The sequence below is a fragment of the Montipora foliosa genome, chromosome 3 (assembly GCF_036669935.1).
Source record: "Montipora foliosa isolate CH-2021 chromosome 3, ASM3666993v2, whole genome shotgun sequence".
NCBI lineage: Eukaryota > Metazoa > Cnidaria > Anthozoa > Scleractinia > Acroporidae > Montipora > Montipora foliosa.
The window spans coordinates 10282620-10293977 of record NC_090871.1 but is presented as its reverse complement, the minus strand read 5'-3'; the positions used below and the strand labels follow the sequence as shown (position 1 = coordinate 10293977).

The following is an 11358-nucleotide window of genomic DNA, read 5'->3' as shown; positions in this document are numbered from 1 at the left end:
ACAAGAGTTTGAGGCATTTTGCCGAGGAGACACGTCCGGAATCTTCATTTGGATGTGGAACTGAAAAAGGATAAAAGGCAAACGATTGATAAAGAGAAACAGAAATCAACAGGACATTTGCATAACCTGCGAAGCTGGCTTGAGATTTAATCACAGGATTACTTAAACATTCGCAAATACGATGGCTGCTTCGGGGTTTTTTGACCGCGAGTGGCCTGGGGAATAGTAGTAAAATCCCTCGCGTCGACCCTCGCGTCTTCGTCGCTTCGAAGCCAATCGCTCTTGTGCGTGTGTAAGGCCAGTCACTCTCGTACATCAACATGGCCTCTGTATTCAGGAATTCTACACTCTGAACCGTTGAAAACCATCTTTCCGAGCCTGGAAAGTTACAACTGATCCCTCTCCCCTCCCCTACCCCGCCAATTTTTCTCTTTTCAAGTGGCGTAACTTCTCTCCGTCACTTATAATTATGTGAATATATGATTATAATTCAATTTCTAACGCAGCCATAGCCAACGTCAGGCTAAAATTCGAGTTTTGCCAAAAATCGAAAGAAACTTATTTGATTTTGAATTTTTCCCTGTTAGCCACAGATATCGACAAAATTTCTCCAAAGAGAGAAGCAAGCTAGAATAATAGAAAGGGGGAGTGTCATAACATCTATTTCAGCTACTGATTAGGTTCACATGATAAACAGTCCCGTAGTTTGTAAGACTGAAATGTCAAATGGTGGAATATTTGAGATGGTAACTTTTCTCTAAGAGTTTTCAAACAGTCACTCGCTCCTCTTACCCCTACCCTCTCGCTATTTTTCTTTTGACTTCGGTCCAGCTTTCGCGCGACTACGTGATCGAAAACACACCAAACAGCCCGGAACTCGGGCTACTCATTTGACAAAAATGAACTCAGAAAAACTTAAAAACAAAAAAGGGAGTCAAACCTGTTTTTAATACAAATTCTCTAGTGGCTATTATTCCAGCGTTGTAGGCAATACATGAATAAACCCCTGAATCATTCCTCTGAACGTCGCCGATTTCGAGAGAACTATTCAGTCCTCTTGCAGATCCTTGAAACAGGTAAGTGATTCGTTCATCCTCCGTCACAGGCCGACCAAACTTGAGGAAAGTTCCCAATTCAGCGTTTTCTATGATACATGTCAAATTAATATTGCTTCCGATGGAGGCAGTGTTGCCAACTGTCTGTAGGCCAAAATATGCGATAATGGGCTGCTTTGCATTTTGAACTGAAATACGAAAAAGAAGCAAAAAACTTATTGCCAATAGACAACTTTCACAAAGGGCGGTTGCTTTATTATTGTTTGGTATCAGGGAGCCATAACTAGGATAGTACAACTTCATTGTATTTGTGGAACGAAGTTTTTACAGACCGCGTTATTTTTAGATTGATTTTCCCGCGAAACCGGACTAGTTTCAGCTATCACAAGTTTTGTATGAGAAATCATTACCCATGGTGTTTAGAATGATCACTCGTGCAAGTCAAATCTCATTTTAAAACTTGTCTAAAAATAGCTTGATCTGTGAAAATGCCATTAGATACACCTAATACTATGGGCTCCAGTTTGTATCTATGTTAATCAGGGCCCGGTTGTTCTAAGGCTGATTAAATTAATCCAGGTTGAGCGTAAACTTTGTTTCATGTTTTCCACTTTTTGGTGAAAATTTCGTTTGCCGTTTTTTGTTTTTCAATATTGACTTCTTCCAATGTAAATTTTTGCCGAATATCAGCGTTGAACAGCATTTGGGAGTAGAGAAATAAACTCCTTGGTTAATTTTTAATCTGGGATTAGCGTTAATCGGCTTTTGAACAACCGGACCCAGACCAATAGCCTCATTTTGGTTGCACATCATAGAGAGGGAAAAAAGGCTTGTTACCATTAAAACAAAAGGATTACCAAAAAGGTCTATGTCGGTAGAATAATACGATCATTCTCTTTCGCCGAGCCTATCATTCATCCCAACGGGCAAGGCCTTGACCGACGAAGACAAATTGTGGGCTCTGGGTACAAGAATGAGCCTCAAGTCTTTTGAACCTTGGCATTTTGGCCACAACGGCATTTCCTTGCCCAGAACCTTGGAAAAGAAACATTTGATTTTACAATTATATTTTTGACTTGTAAGAACTCGATGATTGTCCAACGACGGTACTCTGTTGAGGTCTGTGGCGAATGCTTGTTCGATAAGGCCGGTGACAGGCCCGCACGATCTCAAAATAACGAAACGTATTTAACTCTTACTATCATAGCCATAGGCATCTTTCAATAGAGAGAGTTTCAATGGAGTATCATAAAACCAAAACCAAAGCAATTACTTCGGCCAATCAAAAAGGACGGAGGCAATCCAGTAAACCAATCAAAACTCGAAGTAATTGCACGTAGCTGACACAAAGGGCGGGAAAATGTGCATGCGCCAGCAAGGAATTGTTTTGATTTAACTTCTGATTGGTTGAATAAGTGGCGCGAGAAGTTCGAACCAACCACAGGGTGAAGTATTGCAAAACCAAAGCAATTCGCTAATTACTTTCGACACTCAATTGAAAACCGCTCTATCATGAATATGGGGGTGTGGCAGGAGTTCATCAAGGGGAGTCTCTGTCACCACTAATTCCTTGAGTCAACCCTTTCCCGAGAAGTCTTATGCTCTATTTTCTTGCCAGTTTGCTCGAAAACTCGCTCTAGCGTTTGGGCCAAGTTCTCATGGCCTTGAAAGGATAAGCTTGCATTAACTTGCTATTTACCTTCTGTCACAACAGCCATGTCGACAGCAATGCTCACCAGGGAAATCACTGCGGGTAGTAAAAAGCAAAGCTTATTATTATCTTTTCCCATTGCCTTCTGCTTGGTCTAGATCTGCTCCAATTCTCTAACGTTTTCGTTTGAACTACAGGCTGTCCCTCAGCAAGTGAAATGCCTCAATGGAATAGAACCTGGGTTTTTATATCTTTGTTAAGCTGCCAATCTTTTCCAAAAAAGGTATTTTTTAATAAAAGTTGCGTTTTCATACCTTGAGTAACACTGATTTAAACTTCCTTTCATGATGCCAGTAATAACTGAATCACTTCTAATTTTAACATTATTTCATTTCTTCCAGATATTGCAAGTTTTTTCATAAAACAATTGCATTGTTTCCAGTTCTCTTGGGAGTTACAATGGTCCCAAGAAAAAATATAAACTATGCTTATGCAAAATTTTGGAGGGACTATGACAAAGAGTATTATGGTATTTTTGATAGTGGCTAAATGTTTATGCGTTCCTTACAGCTAACTGATTCCGAGTACTCTCCGATGGAGTATGGCTTAGGGCACTGTCATTTATTAGAGGGAGGGGGGAGGGCTGGTGGAAATGGGGGGAGGGTCAACACGCATTAAATCTCGGAATAGTAGAAAAAAAATGGGGAGGGCATTAAAATATTCACCTGGGAAAAAAAATTCTATAAAATTCTAACCCTCACAACCCCCACCCCCTCCCTCTAATAAAAGACAGGTCCCTTAAAAAAAGTTCTGAAAACTTTCTTACAAAAATGTTTCTTGTTATTATTTTAGAAAGCAAATATTATAAAATTAAGTAGCACACGTTAGGTTGCAAATCGTGAGCAACTATCACATGCCATCGCCAATTTTAAAGTTATTCTTGATTCATCCGTTTCTATTCTCAATGTTTCAATAGTTTTCATAAAATGGGCGAAAGTAGAAAGGCATTGAACAAGTTTAACCAAGTCACAGAGTAATTTGTTTCGATTTGTTGTTGTCCTTCAATAAATTTGTCGGAACATTATGGACGAAGGAACACGACAATTGTGCCGTGTGGTCGAAAATGAGATCACAGTTCGAGGAATTGAAGCTGTGCAAATCATCCGTTAATAGGTAAGTCGCCAAATTTATCAATAGTTCGAAAACGAAATACCCTAGTTTCTTCTGCAGTTGTGGCTGAAAACATTTTACTCTTTCCACTGGCACAGCTCAAGGCTGGTTTTAAAATTAGAGTCGCTCCAAATAGAGATTCAATTAGTGTACTCAATGTTTCATTGTTGTCGTTACTTCTGTCAGTACTGTCACTATACTGGTTTTCACGATACGTGATCGTCGCCATGTTGGTTGACGAAAACGAAAGATCTCTCATAAACTTCCGTTTGTTCGTCCACTACCATTTGTACATTACTCTATTGTCACCTTTAACCTCGAGAGACTGCCGATTGCAGCAGAAGAAAATACATGTACGTGCCGCTAAGACCATCTACAACCTAGATTGGTATACATCTAGCGACCAGGTCCTAGCCCGAAGCAACTGCTTTACTATTAATTGTTTGTACGAATATAGATTTCTTTCATTAGCTAGCAGAAGATTGTTTAAAAACACGCATAAGCGTAGAATTTCAAGTCATTAGCTTGGTATATTTAACAATTATTCTACGAGGCGCGTAGCGCCGAGTTGGTTATGATCATTTCATATCCAGCAAGCCCGAGTAGGATAATTGTTTTATTAAAAACCCCAACATCACAACTCTTTTATGTTGAATTTATTTGGCCATTTTTTCTCGGAGCCGCAAAACTGTGTATTTGCTGCTGTGTTCAGTGACCATATTTGTAGTGCAGGTATATGAGCTGATAACCTGTGTCCGGCGAGCCAATGAGAATGCTGGAAATGTGATATCCGTAGTTCAGTTTTTAATAAATAAATTAAAAAAAAAAAAATATATATATATATATATATATATATATATATATATATATATCAAAAAGCGGTGGTGATCGAGCCAGTTAGAGTGCTCAATACAAGGTAGAGCGTAACTATAGAGGGCTGTGAGAATTAAAACATGGCTACAAATTTGTCATTATCTGTGAACCGGAGCGATGTACATTGAACAAAAGAAACGAGTTAGTATCATCATGCAGGCACCGAGCGAAGGCGCTATAACAGAACAATTAGCTTAGCACCCTAACACCAACATGTATGTAAATTTACGTAGTGTTTGATATAGAAATAAGTGCGCAGCAGCGTGAATAAAACTCCTGAATAGTGAGGCTTCAAGCCTTACGAAACAGGCCTGTAGGGCAATTACCGTGTAGCCATGTTTTATAATTCTCACAGCCCTCTATATATATATAAATATATATATATATATATATATAACAACGTTTTTCCACTCAATATAGTTTCATATGGACTTTAATACAGGTCTGTTTCGTAGACCAAATTAACAAAAGATTATCTGAAATCTCATCAGACGAGGAAGCCTTCAAAGAGGCAGCACCGTCCTACCAAGAAGCGTTGCAGAAAAGCGGTTATTCATACACCCTCAAATTCACCCCACCACAGCAGTCACCAGAATCCATCACTTAAAAGAGAAAGAGGCAAAGAAACATAATTTGGTTCAACCCACCATTTAGTAAAAATGTTCAAACCAATATAGGAAGAGAATTTCGAAATTTGATCGAGAGGTGCTTCCCACCGAACCATAAATTAAGAAAACTGTTTAACAAAAACAATCTTAAGCTAAGTTATAGTTGTTCACCAAACATAAAACAGATCATCGATGGACACAACAAAACCATCCTAAGCCAGAACATGCCACCTCCACAACAAACACCCACCAAACTCTGCAACTGCAGAGCACCAGACAAATGCCCTTTGAAAGGACAATGCTTAGTCAAGGAAGTAGTGTATCAAGCCACCATCACGACCGCCGAAAGCACAGAGACGTACGTCGGCCTCACCGCCACTGCGTTCAAGACGAGATGGCGAAACCACCAAATGTCATTCAAAAACGAAAGTAAAAAGAATGACACCGAACTGAGCAAACATCTATGGCAGCTAAAAGATCAAAAGAAAGACTTCGCAATCTCCTGGAAAATTCTAGCCAAGGCCGAATCTTATAGCAACCTTACTAAACGATGTAATCTATGTAGTACCGAGGAATTCTATATTGTATATAAACCGGACATGGCAACGCTCAACAAACGTAATGAACTCGTATCGACTTGCAGGCACAAGCGAAATTTTCTCCTTAGGTTCAATCGCATCCTCAACAACCAATCATAAGTTTACAAATGTTTTTTTACTATTGTTTTTCAAGTTTGAATCTTGTAACGATCACGCTACTGATGTATATCAACCCCAGCGATGCTACAGTGTACATGGAATTTAACTGATGAGTGGCCCAGCTCCTTGTTGGTCTACGAAACAGACCTGTATTAAAGTCCATATGAAACTATATTGAGTAGAAAAACATTGTTATTACCGCTCCATTATTGTTGAGCACTATTCTGGATTTATCAGAGTGGAACTCACCTGAAGTTATATCAAGCTCCTAATTTGTCGAGCACTGTGCTGCTGAATATCCAAACATGGAACGTGTGTCGTTCAACTACTCAACCAAGAACATCCCTGTCGCATCGAACAAAGAATACATCAGGCAGCTTATCGACAAGACTGAGCAGTTCCTGCGCAGAATGAAATGGAAGGCTCAACACTTTTTGAACCTAAATTTAAACCCAAACCAACAACCAGAGAAAGAAACTTGATCGGCTTTAAAACAAGAAACAACCCCCCTGTCATTGAGGAGTTAAAGGAGTTTGAGGATGGCATGATGAAGATCATCCAAAAGGTCAAATTCAAGAATATTGAATGTCAGTTCCAAAAAGACCTCAATGAAGAAATCAAATCAAATTAAAAGGGACAACCGCCTATTTGTAAAGGCCGATAAATCCACGAACTTTTACAAATTGGAAGCCACCAAGTACAATCAGCTCCTGCATGACAACATCACAAAGACCTACAAAAAGGCAGAGTATAACCTATTAAACAAAATTGATGTGAAAGCGAAGACAATCACCGAGAAACTCCGTATTGACGACCGTGTTGAAACGACCGCTACAAAAGAAGCTTTTATCACCCTTAAAGACCACAAGGACAATTTTGAGAATAAACCAACCTGCAGATTAACTAACCCATCAAAACAGGAGATCGGAAAGATTAGCAAACAAATCCTCGACAGTATCAACAAGAAACTGCTGAACGCCACGCTAGTAAACCAGTGGAAAAACACCTCCTCTGTGCTGCAATGGTTCAAACAGTTGCCTAACAAACAGAGGTGTGCTTTCATAACCTTCGATGTAGTGGAATTCTACCCTTCCATATCAGAGACACTACTCCAGCGTGCCCTTGACTTCGCAGCCAATTATGTGACCATTTCAGATGATAATCGTCACATAATCTTGCAAGCTAAACAATCCCTTCTTTTCAACAACGGAAACCCTTGGCAGAAGAGAAACACCGGCACGCTCTTCGATGTCACTATGGGTAGTTATGATGGAGCTGAAACGTACGAATTAGTAGGGATCTACATGCTCTCGCAGCTTAAAGCAATTTCTCACGGCATGGAAATTGGGCTTTACAGAAATGACGGCTTAGCAGTAATCGACCAAACCCCACAAAAAATCGAAAAAATCAAAAAATAAATATGCAAAGTGTTCGCCAAAAACAACCTACGCATTACTGTTGAGGTCAACAAAAAGGTCGCAAATTTCCTTGACGTAACATTAGACTTAACCACTGAGAAGTACAAGCCATATTCGAAGCCTGCAACCACTCCGCTCTATGTCCACAGCAAATCTAACCATCCCCCTTGCATAATAAAGAACATCCCTGAGGCAATTAACAAAAGATTATCTGAAATCTCATCAGACGAGGAAGCCTTCAAAGAGGCAGCACCGTCCTACCAAGAAGCGTTGCAGAAAAGCGGTTATTCATACACCCTCAAATTCACCCCACCACAGCAGTCACCAGAATCCATCACTTAAAAGAGAAAGAGGCAAAGAAACATAATTTGGTTCAACCCACCATTTAGTAAAAATGTTCAAACCAATATAGGAAGAGAATTTCGAAATTTGATCGAGAGGTGCTTCCCACCGAACCATAAATTAAGAAAACTGTTTAACAAAAACAATCTTAAGCTAAGTTATAGTTGTTCACCAAACATAAACAGATCATCGATGGACACAACAAACCATCCTAAGCCAGAACATGCCACCTCCACAACAAACACCCACCAAACTCTGCAACTGCAGAGCACCAGACAAATGCCCTTTGAAAGGACAATGCTTAGTCAAGGAAGTAGTGTATCAAGCCACCATCACGACCGCCGAAAGCACAGAGACGTACGTCGGCCTCACCGCCACTGCGTTCAAGACGAGATGGCGAAACCACCAAATGTCATTCAAAAACGAACTGAGCAAACATCTATGGCAGCTAAAAGATCAAAAGAAAGACTTCGCAATCTCCTGGAAAATTCTAGCCAAGGCCAAATCTTATAGCAACCTTACTAAACGATGTAATCTATGTAGTACCGAGGAATTCTATATTGTATATAAACCGGACATGGCAACGCTCAACAACGTTATGAACTCGTATCGACTTGCAGGCACAAGCGAAATTTTCTCCTTAGGTTCAATCGCATCCTCAACAACCAATCATAAATTTACAAATGCTTTTTTACCATTGTTTTTTAAGTTTGAATCTTGTAACGATCGCGCTACTGATGTATATAAACCCCAGCGATGCTACAGTGTACATGGAATTTAACTGATGAGTGGCCCAACTCCGTGTTGGTCTACGAAACAGACCTGTATTAAAGTCCATATGAAACTATATTGAGTAGAAAAACATTGTTATTACCGCTCCATTATTGTTGAGCTCTATTCTGGATTTATCAGTGTGGAACTCACCTGAAGGTTTTTCTAAATCTTATTTGTAAATGGTATTTTTTAACTTCTTGAATACACGACCACATCAACTCCGCTGTAATTTTTATCGTGTTTAAATAAATGTTGTTTTTGTTTGGTAAAGGGAACATAGTTTTTTAGAGGACCTCGATGTTATTTCATTTATCCCTGAAGAGACCTCCGTTGACGAGTAAAATCGTCTGGTGTTACAGTAAAATCTGTTAGTGTCAATCCTAGGAGGGAGAGTGTTAAACTGTATGGAGATATCTGAAGTTAATGAACTAAGATCGTCCGGGTGAGTGTAGTCCTGAGATGGACTATTGTCGGTGACATTAGAGACCTTTAGATCGGAGAACGAAGACTACTACGTGTACGAGTTTTCCGTACTGAGCATGCATATAAGGTTTGGAGGCCTGCAATTTTTCGAAATGCGCGTGCTCAGAACGGAAACCTCGTACTCAAGTCCAGTGAAGTCAATTTTTATTTAAACTCAAATTTCAGTGTTGTTAAATACAAAATATGGTAAAAAGATTGATAGAAATAAGAAATTCTTCAATTGCAGGTTCATAGGGTAGAGTTTGAGACATCTAAATAGTTCATAGGACTATCTGCGAACTACCTTGGGCGCTTTCCGTTCAACAGAAATCGAAAATTTCCGTTGGAATAGCAATGGCACAAGATGTTTTTCGGAAAAAAAAATTATCGAAAATTTGACAATGTGACAACTGCAAAGCTTGTTCAAAATATTTTCGAATATTTGCTCCCAGATTTTCGAAAATTCCGTTGAATGGAAAGCGCCCCTAGTCTCGTACCCTGCAAGTTGGCTAAACATTACACAAATCATTTTAAAGAGCATGTGCAGTCGTATTCCCACTTGCAACAGCATAAGGACCAGAGACACGACAACGGGGAAATTACAAAAGTGTGAGAGGCTGCACCGTAACTCCGGTTACAAGAATTCTTTGGCTCGACACAAGGAAGAGAGATTGCGTGACGAAGCATAAGTGTAAAGGCAAGTCAACGTTTTAACTGAGTTAATTGACAAATTCGCAAACAAATTTTCTCGTAAAAACAGGGTGACACGCCGAGCATACAAATGCGTCAAAAACGTGAAAAACCAGAAAAACATCACGTGATGCCAAGGGCGCGAAAATGTTAACAGGCAACCCAGCCGCAACACCCCGCCCCATGCGAAACAGGTGTAGCATACAAATTGGTATGGGTTTTCTTTACAAATTACGACTGCTAAGCTCAGTATCAGTGTCAATGTTCAAAGTTCTTTGTATTTCAACGAGAAAGACTCTGAGATTCTTCAAGTAAGCATAGCTTCTGAATCTGTCGGACCAAAGACGAGGATGCTCCAGTTTTGACCTCAACTGATCTCACTAATCCATCTTTAGAAGGAAATACCGCTTTCACTCGACCCATTCGTCACTGGCTCCTTGGCAGGCAATCATCGACAAGTAGGACTAAATCACCGACTTCCGCATTCCGGTGCGGCTTCTGCCATTTTTGTCTCGCCTGCAAGGACAAGATGTATTCCTTCAACCATCTCTTCCAAAAGTGATCAGCCAAAATCTGTGCCTGTCTCCATTTCTTTCTTGAGAATAAGTCTTCCTTTACAAAGGATCCAGGTGGCAAGTTGTGGACAGCTTTCTGCAACAGTAGATGGTTGGGTGTCAACGGGTCCTGATCATCAGGGTCATCCGAGGCAGCACAAAGAGGTCGTGAATTAAGAATTGCTTCAACTTCAGTGAGGACAGTAGCGATGACTTCCTCATCCACTAAGCTGTTTCCAAGTATCGCTCGCAAGACTGTGCGAGTGCTTCGGATTAGCCTCTCCCAGACCCCACTAGCATGTGAGGCTTTGGGTGGTTGGAAAACCCACTGACATCCTTTCTGTAACAGCTGGTCTTGGATATGCTTCTCATTCCATGCAGCGATAGCCTCTTTAATTTCTCTTGCTGCTCCAACCAAATTGGTGCCATTATCGGAGTGGATAGTCTTGGGTGTACCTCGTCTTTTAGTGAATCTCCTTAGCACGTTAATGAAACAATCCGTTTCCAAGGACGAGGCCAATTCTAGGTGTACGGCCCGAGAGTTTAGACAAGTGAACAAGACGCCCCATGTTTTGAAGAGGCGGACGTTAGAGGCTGCTTCCTTCTCAGACAACTTGACAGTATATCCTTTCTCAATGTAGTCATTCATCACTGCTTCATATACTGACTGGCAAACGTTGGCTCACACAGGAACCGCTTCTTCAACTGCTGTAATCTCATTTCAGCTTGTGGCCTGTTATTTGGCAGTATTGGGTCTTCATTCCGCCACAAAAGGCCTACTTCGTATCTTCCACCTTCGACCTTCGTTGTACTGCTCAGAATCTCCAGTGCTCTTTTATCTTCGATGCTCTTGGTACTATCAGGAGTGTCAATGAATCCTTGCGACTCACAAGCCGAAAACCTCTCTACCTGTTCGTGCAAATCAACAACTGACTGACTCTCTTCAAAGGCAAATTCAAAGACTGAGAGGGCGACTGGCTTAGATCTGTCTTCTCTCTTATTGATTGGGCCGGCAAAGCACCATCCAAATGGCGCCTTGGTTGCATACGGCTCGTTCTGCGGA

At 40.6% G+C, this 11358-nt stretch overlaps 2 protein-coding genes across 6 annotated transcripts in view; both read right to left on the bottom strand.

The window, feature by feature from the left end:
• LOC137994478 (uncharacterized) overlaps positions 1 to 7198 on the bottom strand; it is a 7378-nt gene extending 180 nt beyond the window's left edge. Inside the window, exons 1-5 of one of the 5 annotated variants that reach the window (XM_068840057.1) lie at positions 6948 to 7198; positions 6305 to 6400; positions 2755 to 2802; positions 941 to 1243; positions 1 to 60 (exon numbers count right to left, since the gene is read on the bottom strand). The exon at positions 1 to 60 is cut by the window's left edge and continues 180 nt beyond it. In XM_068840057.1, coding sequence (XP_068696158.1) covers positions 1 to 60; positions 941 to 1243; positions 2755 to 2773 — 382 coding nt within the window. In that variant the 5' untranslated portion in view covers positions 2774 to 2802; positions 6305 to 6400; positions 6948 to 7198. Of the gene's footprint in view, positions 61 to 940; positions 1244 to 2754; positions 2803 to 6304; positions 6662 to 6729; positions 6748 to 6848; positions 6867 to 6947 lie in introns of those variants that run through there. The other 4 variants (XM_068840056.1, XM_068840059.1, XM_068840058.1 and 1 more) reach the window with 4 other exon arrangements.
• A 2969-nt stretch (positions 7199 to 10167) lies between these two features.
• Positions 10168 to 10944, bottom strand: LOC137995240 (uncharacterized). Its single transcript, XM_068840812.1, has one exon. It carries the CDS (start codon positions 10942 to 10944, stop codon positions 10168 to 10170), a length of 777 nt encoding a protein of 258 aa, XP_068696913.1.
• Between the last annotated feature and the right edge of the window lie 414 nt (positions 10945 to 11358).

Coding starts and splice junctions, on each gene's coding strand:
- LOC137995240 (XM_068840812.1), bottom strand. CDS start 10,944: ATGAATGACTACATTGAGAAAGGATATACTGTCAAGTTGTCTGAGAAG.